General features: G+C 42.4%; 1 protein-coding gene across 1 annotated transcript; it reads right to left on the bottom strand.

Annotated features, from left to right (window-relative positions):
• Positions 1–263: 263 nt before the first annotated feature.
• LOC140466540 (procathepsin L-like) lies at positions 264–10,472 on the bottom strand. The gene is made up of 4 exons (XM_072562013.1): positions 10,333–10,472; positions 9,328–9,450; positions 5,227–5,406; positions 264–506 (listed from the first exon to the last, which is right to left on the bottom strand). Exons 1-4 carry the CDS (start codon positions 10,462–10,464, stop codon positions 264–266), a joined length of 678 nt encoding a protein of 225 aa, XP_072418114.1. The 5' UTR covers positions 10,465–10,472.
• Positions 10,473–12,222: the final 1,750 nt, after the last annotated feature.

Genomic DNA, 12,222 nt, shown 5'->3' with positions numbered 1-12,222 from the left:
CTGGATATGGACACTGCCAGGGACCTAGACTCATCACCATCTGAGCAGCCATGAATTGGCGTCAGGATAGGAACCATCAGGAAACCAAACTCTCTCGCCTATTTCCGTTGTGAGTCCATGCTGCTCGACACACTCACAGGTTTCGTTGCTCTTCACCAAGAGGTAATTGAAATAAACTCCAAGAAAACTTACAAGTGAACACAGACAGGACCGAAGAAATGAAATAAAACGAAATGAGAATGAACCCCAACTCTACCACAATCTTACGAGAAGTCTTGGGGATTTACCTTTCCTATGTAAGGGTACGTTTCCTCAGAGTTGATGCCTTGAAAGTCAATCACGTAATTAAAGCATTTCACTGCGGATCCACTATAGCATCCAAGTTTTGATCCCTGACAATCAATCAGATTCTGTTCACTGAGAGAAACCAGGTTTCCATGCTTTTTTGCCCACTGTCCTTCTATGCCACCAGTTGCACTGAAAGCCCCGGAAGAACGACATTGACCCTAGTGTTGACAGAAATATAACCACATTAAATCATATTGATCGAAAAACGATAGCCAGTTTGCATCTACATTCATTTGGAACACAGTCTCACACTAATGCTCTTAGTCTAAATGTTTGTTCAGGTGTGCCTGGGTTCGGATTTGATTTGATATATGTATTGTAAGGTGTTGCGAACAAAATTGAGGCCCTTTGTTTATGAGCAATAGAGGCACATGATAGTATGCGAGGATGATGAGATCAAAAAAGACTTGGACAAATGGTGCATTGTAGAGAGTGGGCACAGGGGAAATTCAATGTCAGGGAGATCAGTATGATTTGAGCTAGAGAGTCTCATCACCGTCTAATAACAGCTGGGGAAATGCTGTTCCTGCACCTGCTGGTGGATGTGTTGAAGCTTCAGTATCTTCTACCTGACGGAATGCATGTAAGGAGTACACTACCGGGGTGAGATAGGTCCTTGATGATGTTGCCTGCCGTTTTATGGCAGCGAGATGTGTAAGTAGACTTCATAGATAGAGTATTCGATTCCATGATGGTCTGGGACTCGCACACTACCTTCAGAAGTTTGTTATGAACCTGAGCTTCGCAGTTGCCACACCTGGCCTTCCGGACCCAGACAGTATGCGCTCAAAGGTGCAACTGTCGAAGATAGTGAGGGTCCTTGTGCACATGCCAAAATATCCGAGCTCTCTGAGGAAGAAGAGGCATTGTTGTATATTTTCCAACGGCACAAACACATGGTATGTTCCGGAAAGTTTGTCCATTATGGTCAGTCTAGGAAATTTGATATTTTCAATTCTCTCAACCTTATTCCCATTGATGTAGATGGAAGCGTATTGTTCTCCTTTCAATCTGAAGTCAATTATGTGTTCTTTAATTTTACCGAAATTGCGAGAGAGAGAGAGAAAGTATTCTCATTGCACCACGTCAATGGTTCCCTCTATCTTCCTTCTGACTTGTCATTCATCGTTGTCAAATTTCCCTCCTGCTACAATGTTGTCGTCAGTGAATGTACAGATGGTGTTCTTTCGGAAATCGTGGGTGTAAAGGGAGTACAGTAACTGGTTGAGCACTCATTATTGGGGGACGCAATTGGTGAAGGTTATTCGGGAGAAGGTGCAGTTGCCGATCTTCAGTGATTGGTATCTGTGGGTCAGACAGCTGCAGATACAGTTGCAGAGGATAGAATCATGACCAATGTCACAGGGTTTTGTGTTCAATGCGGAGAGGATAAGAGTGTTGAAGGCAGAGGCGTTGTCAATGAGCAGGAGTCTGATAAAAGTGTCCTTGTCCAGATGTTCAAGGGGTGCAGGGCGAGAGATATTTCACCCACTGTGGACCTGTTACTTTAATTGGCAAATTTTAAGTGACTGAGGCAGGCAGGGAGAATGGAATTGATGTGGACCCTCACCAGCTTTTCGAGGCACTTCATGATTATTGTGCTCAGGTCACTGGTCTGTATTCATTAAGGAACAATGCATGAGTTTTGTTTCCTCACTTACGAAGATGATGGTGGTCTTCTTGAAGCAGATTGGGACATCAGCTTGTAGAAGAGAGATTTTGAAGATGTCGGAGAATTTTCCACTAGATGGACCACACTGGAGCTGCGTTGCCTGGCGGGGACAGTGTTTGGGCCAAGCAGCGTCGTTAGGGTTATTCCCAGGAGGACTGATCTGATTTCTCCAGCAGTGACCAACAACTTGAAGCATTGACTTGTAAGAGGATTATTTGATTATGAAAAGTCTTCTTAATAGCAAAACTAGTCTCATTATTCAATTTCCTCTCTTGACAAATTCACGACATGCATAAACTATCAAGGGAACATGGCATGGCTCTCCGAGAGGGACAGGATGAAAGCTGTTTCCGATTGGTTACAAACGACCATGATGTTCGATCAGACCAAATAGCATCTCAGGGCTTGATGCACAGGCTCCAGTTGTATGGGCTTTGCGGATGAACTTTGGCATCTGACATTTGCTGGTCCCCCGTCCGGGGATCGACCATAGTCTGCTGCTGGGGCGGGGAGTTGTCCTTGAGTCTGCAATCCAGAGACTTGGTTTCAACAATCCTTTGGCTACAAAGTGACCAATTCGGGGATAGGGAACTGTTGTCACAGGAAGAAGAGTTTGCATTTCTTCACCTCTGAGGGCTGTACATTGAGAGGTCTGGGAGATTGCAGTTGTATTCGAAGATAGGTGATAACACTATGTGCAATGGTGAATAAAATGAATCTTAGATGGGAAGGGATTCCATAAAGTTGTCGGATGAGGTGTGACAGTGTTAGCAGCACAACCTTACCTCTGCAAACCTTGCTCCTCTTCCTTCCACATCCGACACCAGGCTCTCAGTACACACATTGATCCTATGTGACCATGCCATTAGGCATCATGGTGGTGCAGTTTCATTAAGGCTTCTCTCCACAGAGAGAGAAACAGCCAAGTGGAAGGACAAGCTGATACCACTTATCGAAAAGGAGCAAATAACGTACGAGGTTTGTCACGCTTGTCACTAAACATCCTTTTCCTTCATTGTCTCAGAAATAATGAATACCAGTTTCTGAGTTGGGCATGAAGGATCGGACTCATTGTTGCAGCCTGTGAGCCGTGCAATGGTTTGTTCAGTCAGCCTCGCAGCATTTTTGCCTGGCGGGCGTGAGGGAGCACTGACAATGCTGAGCAGAACTGGGCAGCAGTTTGGAGGTGGAGGCTCAGCCTCTTTTATGATATCTTGAGTCTGGGTCTTCGGAGTGACCTGTGTGTGCTTCCTCCTCCAGCAGGGCACTGTCCCTAAAACTTGTGATTAGAAAGTGGCACCTCTACTACAGGCCTGTGGAGCAGTTGGCGATGGGGTACAGCTTAGTGACCATGGCCAGCAAACGCTGAGGGTGCTGGGCCTGCTTCTCCATGGCAACTCCCAAACTATCCTTGGAGGTTAGCTGATTCATTTGATTGGGAATCTGGGTCCCCGCAGTGTATCTGCATCCCTGGCGTCTTTCAAGTGTACATTCCTGTCTGCTGCAACTGCTGCTCCCTTGTACATGTAGATGTTTGCCGACACCACGGTCTCTTCTGCCCGTACCGGGTCGCTGGCAGCCCTCCGAGTGCTGTGGGAAAGGACACAGTGAGGTGCTTACCAGACTGTGCTCCCACATCCTCAATATCTCACATTCCCAGGGAGCTGGTGGTGTGTGCTGGACGGAGCCTTACTGATATTTCCTCTGAGGCTGCAATACTTTCATGTTCAGAGAACGAGGAGTTGTCTTCTTTCCCTGAAGAGCTAGAATAAATGCTGATGGAACCGACAGAACACGAAAGACAGAAGTTTCTGGGGCTATTGCAAAGACACACTGAGAATTAATGAGACTGACAGAATGCTAACAAAGCAGTGATGAGTGGTATTTACTCGCTTAGTAGAATGTGGGTGTATCATGTTTTCTTGTGAGAAACAGGATTCACTCCTCACAGGCTGAGGAATCTGGTGTCAGACACCTCTTCACCAATCCAAGAGCTTTCTGTGCACCAGTGTTCTCTCATCTCCTGGAATGACAGAAAGGGAAGGATTGAGAGAGAGATTTAAGTTTGGCATGGCCGTTGGTGTTGGTACATGACGGGAGGTATTCCGCGGTAGTGAATTGGCAATGCCAATGCGATGTTGGTTTTGAAGATGAGGAAGACGTCAGTGACAGCATGATTCTGGGTAGGTGGGGGTGCTGGGGCTGGGATAAAGTGAGTCGGAGGGGGAAGGTGGGTTGTCACAGCAATTCTGACACATAGCATTCTGATGGCATGTTGGTTGTTTTTCTGTACCATTCTCTGGCTGTTCGAAAACATTCCTATCTGAGCAGGGCAAGGTTACCATGCTCGTGCTCATTTTGGTTCACAGCAGCTTTTTCATGATGGGTCAGCTCCCAGGATATCGGACACAAATCAGGAATCTATTGAATTGCTCCGGGAAGAATGTGTGGGAAGATTAGACTCGGAGTGGATATGTGGAATGTTATAGCTGCATTGACGTAGCTACCGAGATGCTTTTGATAATGATAGTGAGAAATCTCACTGAGCCTCATGGTGTTTTCCCTCCGAAACATACAATGCAACTGACACTTCGTGAATTACAGTATAATCCGATCGTTTATAACTCCCATTTGTACACAATATTTCATTACTTACCAGCAGGCTCTCCCCTCCTGTCGATCAGCCTTGTCCAGTTGGAGAGAATGATTGAGAGAGGTACAAGGCCCAACAGAAGTGAATGTGGTTTTAAAATTTGGGGTGTCGAGAATATGATCGAATATTCTTTGAATAAGACTGGACATGGTATCACAAGGAAGCTTGGCACTGCAGCTCGCAACATTACCATTGTTGAGTTGTGCCAATTTACATCTGAACTTATATTTATTACATCGGAATTGTACTGGTAGACTTCAATTTTACAATTTGATCTAAACATTGAATTTGTTTTTGCGGTAAGATTTCTCGAGATATTATGAGTAAAAGCATGAACATTACCATTGATACATATACCATGCTCCCTTGCCTGACCATAATCAATACCAGGAAACAAATGCAACAAGAAAACAGGAGAAGCAATTTCGGTTAAAAATGATCGACTAAAACGAAGCCTTTCCTAACAATTCCTACAAGCTGATCATAACGTCCAATCCTGTTGAGAAATTAATGTCTGCACTTAATAATCTTGAGAGCTTTTTCTGATTTTTACCTGGTTTTTCACTGGAGTAACTAAACCTTCTCTTCGCCAGTCAACAGATGCCGTTCTCAATTCAATGGGAATTTCCTCAGATTCACTACTTTCATCTCTTTCATCAGCTTCAATTTCAGTCATGTTAACAGCTTCGATTCGGCGATGTCCATTCATGAGCTTATTGAACTCTTCATTAGTCTGAAAAGTCAAACACATTGGTGAAATGATTGACTTTTAGTGGTGATTATGTAGAAGTGTCAATAACGTAAGAGAGCTACATTCTACATATTCGCTGACTTTAGCATGAAGTGCGGGGAAAGCAATGAAGGCATCCGTTACTCGTGTATAATCTTTGACTGAGCAGCAGGCAAATAAGTGGCCATCCATTTCGTACCAATCCAGTATAAAGCTGTGTGAGAAGCCTCTAGCAGCTCAAATATCTCTGCTCGATCATTCAATAACTAAAGTGGCAGGAGCTTTCTAGATGTGTTTCATTTTGCAAGAATCACTTCGATAATCGTCTCTGATCATTAAAACCTGATAGCTCAATTTCATCATGGAAGGATAGGTTAAGTCAACTCAGATTGGTGGGGTTTATTGGTGTTTGAGACGAACCTTCCCAATCAGGAGGATTTCAAATTCCATCATCGGCCTGATCTGATTTCCGGATAACACGTTGGTCTTGAGTTGGCCTCATGGCCCTTGGACCATTAGATTTAGATGCGAAATTCAGATTGTTAATTTTCATGAAGATACTGGATTGGAATGGTTATAAAAGGGCCAAATGTGATGTTATCTATAATCAAATATCGTATCATCAGGAAATGTGGATGTCTGCCTCTCCAACTCAGCTTCAAGACTGGTAGTGAGTCATCTGGTGTCTCTTTTCAGTGGGTAGGAAGGGATACATGTCGGTTTGAAAGGGGAATGAACATGTCCATTCCTCTGAGTAATAAGCGGGGCCCAAGGTACATTCAAAAGTCCCAGGTGCGCATGCCTTTTTGCAGGCTATATGGAGCATGCCTTGTTCCAGTCCTGACCCCTGTCAAAGTTCTGTCTCTGACCCATTGATTGTTGCTTCCTACTCTCACCCAGAATTAGAAATAGTAATCAATTTTACTTCGAATTCCCACCCTTCTCCCAACTTCACCTGGAATCTCTGAAAATCTTCCTTTCCTTTCTTGATTTTAGTGTTTCCATTTAAGGGCTAGACTATTTACTGTCTACCACAGTTACGTTGAACTACGTCTCCTCACACCCTGCGATCTGCAAAGATTCCATTCCATATCCCAGGTTCTCCACCTGTACTGCATGTTCATCGGAGTCACCACCCAGTGGGGTGTTTGTAACATCTTCGTTTTTCCTTACCTAAGGACTCCTCTCAATGCCGTTGACAGGCATTTCAGCTGTCTTACTCAGTTTGCGCAATTGTTTCCTCCCCCATAAGAACATAGCAAATAGCAACATGAGTAGACTAGTGGCCCCTCCACCTTGCTCCATCATTCCATTATGATTGACCCAAAATTGCCCATGTTGCCGTTCCTTCATTTTGATTGTGACCCTTGATTCCCCTACCGCTTAGGAATCTCTCTCAGATTAGGCATACAGAGAGTCCTAGTGTCATAGAGCTGTACAGTATGGAAACAGACCGTTCGGTCCAACCCGTCCATGCTGATCAGATATCCCAACCCAATCTAGTCCCATCTGCCAGAACCTAACCCATATCCCTCCAAATACTTCCTATTCATGTACCCATTGCAAATGCCCTTCAAATGTTGCAATTGTGCCAACCTCCACCACGTGCTCTGGAAGCTTGATCCATCCACGTACCACACACTGTGTGAAAGCGTTGGCCCTTAGGTCTCTTTTACATCATTTCCTTCTCACCCTTAACCTATGCCCTCTACTTCTGGATTCGCGATCCCCGGGAAAAGAAATACTTTGTCTAATTATCTTATGCATGCACCTCATAATTTTGTAAACCTGTATAAGGTCACTCCTTACCCTCCGACGCTTCAGAGAACACAACCTCAACTTGTTCAGCCTCTCCCTATCGCTCAAATACTCCAGTCCTGCCAAAATACTTGTAAATCGTTTCTGAAACCTTTCAAGTTTCGCAACATCTTTCTGAGTGGAATGAGACCAGACTTGCACCCAATATACCAACAGTGGCCTAACCAATGTCCTCTACAACAGCAACATGACCTCCCAACAGCTCTTTTCAATAACATGACAAATATAGGTGAGAATAACAAACGCTTTCTTCACTATCCTATCTTCCTGCCAAGACATTCAGGGCTCAGAGAGAAGGAATTCATCCTCATCTCGATTTCAAAATGCTGTCCATCTATTGTGATTCGATGATGTCAAGTCCGAGCCTCTGTCATTCGCGTCAACATCATCTGTGCACTCACCCTGTAAAACCCAGTAAGAACATGTAAATTTCAAAGGGATTACCTGTCATTCTTATAAACCCCATTCAGTAAAGTCCCAGCCTGGTTGGTCTTTACTCGCTAGACAATTTTTGGTGCAGTTGTTCCCCTCCATCCCAGAAGAAAAATCGGGTTATTTCTGTCTTCACTTTCCATCATCCCAGTCTCTGTTTCTTGTTTAGCGAATAAATCCTCTCCGATTGCCTATATGTCACGCACTAAACCATAAGCTATTACTTTGTTTAGCAACAGCTGATGTGGCACTGCATGACATGTCTTTTAAAATTGCAAATGCACACAATCTATCGGCTTTCCTTTGGTTAAAAAAAGTTTTGTTTCTTTGTTCAATCATTAATATTTGTCCAGCGAGTTATTAAAGAGGCAAAAGAAATATTTGCCTTTAATGCGGAACAAAGACAGCATTAAAGTGGGGAAGTCTTGTTGCGATTGGACAAATTCAGTCAGACGACACAGGGGGCACTGTGATTAGCATTGATTTCACTCGTTACGGAGAAATAATTGGAAGGAAATTTGAAGCAGGTTAATCAAAACTATTCCTACGAAGAAAAGGGTTATCACAAGAGAAACACTTTGACAGACTGGGCCTACTCCATAACAAAGATGAGGAGAATGACTGCTGATCATACTGAAAGAAATAAGATTGGAAGGAGATTGACAGGACGAATGGTGAGAGGATGATTTTCTTGATGGGAAAGGTGAGAACAGAACCTGGTGTAGATATTGTCGCTATTACGTACTTATCTATGCGACTCAACTCTGTGATCTGCCTGTATTGCTCGCATTAAAAAGCTTTTCACTGTGCCTCAGTACACGTCACATTGATTTCAATTCGATTCAATTCAATTCAATTTAGTTCAGTTCAGTTCAGTTCAGCTCAGTTCAATTCAATCCAATTCAATTTAATTAATTTCTTTTCAATTCATAGGATGCTGGTGTAATGCTGATGTCATTAGTTACATTTGTTTGAGATGCCAAGAACAGGGGAAATGACCAACTGTCCTGAGGAGCAATAATACAGAGAGCAGGATCATGTACATCAATTTGTTTGGAAAGCAGGTTAGTTTAACTGCTTTGGGATAAAGTTTAACAGTGTAAGGTAGGGCGGAGCCAGAGATCGAGCAGTCCCAAGAAGAATATTGTAGCCGAAGGGAGCAGCCTCCACAGTACAGAATGCAACTCCGGCGTCCAGACATCATAATGGACAGCATCTATGAAGACTCAACAACATAGAGGTGTATCCATTGTGTGACTGCCATCCATAGAGAAAGCTCAAGCCAGCCAGTGTTGTTTAGTGCAATTTAGTTGTGCAGAATCTGATCGTGCAAGTAAGCAGACATTGTCGAATCAGGGGATTGTTAGTCATTAGAGTTCTCTTCCGCAGAGAGAAATGGAGACTTGAGTCATTGAATGTATTCAAATTTGAGAGAGGTGATTTTGATTTCTAGAGGAGTTACGAGTTAGGGAAACCTGGAATGAGAAGGAAGTAATCACCAATTTGGAGTAAAGGGAGATCAATCATTAAGTGCACTGAATGGGTGAGTCAGCTTGGTGGACCAAATGTCCAAGTGCTCCTCCTGTAGCTGAATATAACTTCACAATTATAAAGCTTCACAATTTCACAATGACCACCATCAAATAGATTCCAGACGATACATCCTGCACACACCAGAGCTCCAAATTTGTTCATTCCCACTTTAGATGTGCGTTTTCCCAATGAATGTTCGATGTTGTGTTGTTCGATGTATCTCATGTTGTCCTCCCATATCATTCTCCTGTAACTCTCCTCATCCTGAATAAAGAGATTAATATAATCAGGCTCCAGCATCTTTCATTTATAAAATTATACAGAAGCATTAAAAATCCGCTTGTGAAACTTGAAATAACATTTTGCTGTCAGGGTCCATCCTCCCACCCAGATCAGAAAATTATTAATCAGGTTCCCCTCACCCCACTCAAAATAACGCACCCATAGCAAAACCTGTCGAGTGGCCAGTCTAGAGATTCATGCTGAAAGTATATTAAGAATCAAATAGCTGAACAACAGGATAGTTTAATCGACCGTCATGAATGACGTTAACAATGGATACGTTCTCTCCACTACCACCTGTCCCTGTCTGAAGTAAGATTAAGCCAGTGGCAGGCAGGAAATTCAATAAGCCACGTCCTTGCGAAAATACTGAGGCCAATACATGGGCAATAAACCTTCTTAATCTGTTGTGTGAGAGACCTGTCTTAAGCTGCCAGCATAGTAAAGTAGGTGTTGGCAAAGAGACGATTCATTGAATGGGCCGCTTGGGATGATCAGATGGCTTCCCCATCCCTCTGTCTCCAAGTTCCCCACTTATAATTGCCTCTTCGACACCAAGAATGGATCTTAATCTTCGAGAGGCAGGTTTGTGCTATTTGTAGGAAATTCAACAGGACTGCAACGGGATCCGAGTAAATTAAGATACACTAAGTCGCTCCTGATTCACTTTGTGTTTGGTCAGTTCTCTCATGAAGTTAGAAACTTGGAGAATGCCCATTGAATTTCAAGATCAATATTTTCTCAATGTCACTTCACTCAACAGATACCTCTCGTTGACTGCAACTACATATTCTCAATCTCTGCCAATTGTGTGCAGACCATTCCTATTCTAAGCGAGCTTAACATTACAGACTCTCCTTTTACCTTGGTGTACTGGTTCCCATGTTGTGATTTCCAATTTTTCCAGTCTTCATCCAATTTCGAATCAAGTATGCCTGTTGAGGCTGCAGCCAGAATAGATACCGCCACACTGCCCAGAAAGAGCCAGAAGTTCATGATGGACAATCTAATAGGCAAAAACAGTGGGCTTTAGACAGGGAGTTTTGTAATTTTCAAGTTAGCTGCTTCCTTATTCAGAGAAGGAACAATATAAATTGTACAAATAATACAAACAAGAAAATTCCAACAATTCATCCAATGCTGAAAGTTTAATGTAATTCACCTTCATGAGGCATCGTCAGTGGATTGGAATATTCCAGCACTAGATTGATCAAATTAATGACGTTTCAAATTTAAAACCAATTATTGGAAAGTACACGGTAAAATGAAATCATACTTTTCCATAAATTGCCTTCGTGGAATGAAAGTTATTTGACTCACGGTCCACAGGTTTAATCATTCAACAGCTCATGTCGTAATGATTTCATTGCATTCAACCTTACATTGAGCAATGAATCCTTAGAGGGCATGACTGTAGGATTAGCAACAGGAAATAAAGAACAGGTGGACATATTATATCGTTATCTTCTGTCACTTTAGACATTGCAAAAAAAAATTGAACACAACATGTAAATCGCGAGTTGAAAGGAAAGGAAGAAATTGAACCAATGCAATCAAAATGGAAAGATACAGGAAAAAAAATCTAACTTAAAAAACTCGTATGGCCTCAGTAAAAAGATAGAATTAATGATAGAATTCTGAAATTGAATGTGTGCAGCATTTTTAAAATGTTGCTGTAAAAAGTCACAAAACAATGGGTATGACATGAAAGTAGTTTCGGAGGTGTGGTTCCAAAATGGTCACGGAAGGGACCATTCAACTGAGTGTTCAAGAATCCTTCATGTTCACGAAGTCAACGACCAAGTCGGAGGGAATTTGGCCAGCTCGTTTGATAGGCTTCAATGTGAAAAGGGAAAGTTGAAACGAGATGCAACCATTTGTTGTTTTTTTTTGCACAGAGGCTGGTACATGCATGGAAAATGCTGCCAGTTGAGGTGCTAGAAGAAGATGCAAGATCGACATGAAGAGAAATTTAGGCAGACACATGAACAGGCAAGATATGGAGGGTCACAGAACATATGAAATCAGATTAGATTAAATTAGAAGGGCATCATGGTAGGTGCAACCATGGTGGTCTGAAGGGCTAGTTTATTTGCTGCACTGTTTCATGTTTAAAACCATCGGATGTCAGTGAAATAGTGAGAAATGGTTTTGTGATGAATATGTGTGGTGATGAGAAAGGAAAATAAGTCTCTGGTAGGTCTTATTCCTGTGTTTCTTAAGAGCGTAGATGGAGAGCGCAAACCAAGGAATTGTGGGACTTTGTAAGAAAGGTACCAAATTAGTCATTACAATTTTAAAATTCACGTTGATTGGATGAATCAAATTGATAAATACAGCGTTGCGGTTGAATTCATGGGGTGTACTTATAAGATTTCTTCGAAGAATACGTTCTAGAATCAACTGGAGAACAAACTATTTTCGTCCTGGTATGTATGAAAAGAGACAGGATCATCAATAATCATACAATAAATGATTCGTTCAACAAAGGTGGTCACAGCTTTCCGGAAATTCATATGTAATGTAAAATTGAAAATCTTGGATATCAAGTGAGTGCCTGAAACTGAAAGAAGATCAAGCACAAGAAGATGATGACAGCGTTTACCACAGTGGGTGATGGAAAAAAAAGGTGAGGTAAGAGACTGGATAAATAGTGGGATACTGTTTAGGGAACATTTAGGTATTCTTATCAAGGAACTATTGAATGATGTAGATTGTAAGAGAAGAATACACTATTTATTGCTAAATATCAAA

The sequence above is a fragment of the Chiloscyllium punctatum genome, chromosome 43 (assembly GCF_047496795.1).
Source record: "Chiloscyllium punctatum isolate Juve2018m chromosome 43, sChiPun1.3, whole genome shotgun sequence".
NCBI classification, from domain to species: domain Eukaryota; kingdom Metazoa; phylum Chordata; class Chondrichthyes; order Orectolobiformes; family Hemiscylliidae; genus Chiloscyllium; species Chiloscyllium punctatum.
Note: the sequence above shows the minus strand (reverse complement) of the source record. Positions and strands in the feature narration are given on the sequence as shown.

Coding starts and splice junctions, on each gene's coding strand:
- LOC140466540 (XM_072562013.1), bottom strand. CDS start 10,464: ATGAACTTCTGGCTCTTTCTGGGCAGTGTGGCGGTATCTATTCTGGCT. Junction 9,451..10,332: donor ATGGGAACCAGTACACCAAG/GTAAAAGGAGAG, acceptor CTCTTTATTCAG/GATGAGGAGAGTTACAGGAG. Junction 5,407..9,327: donor TGAACAAATTTGGAGCTCTG/GTGTGTGCAGGA, acceptor TTGACTTTTCAG/ACTAATGAAGAGTTCAATAA.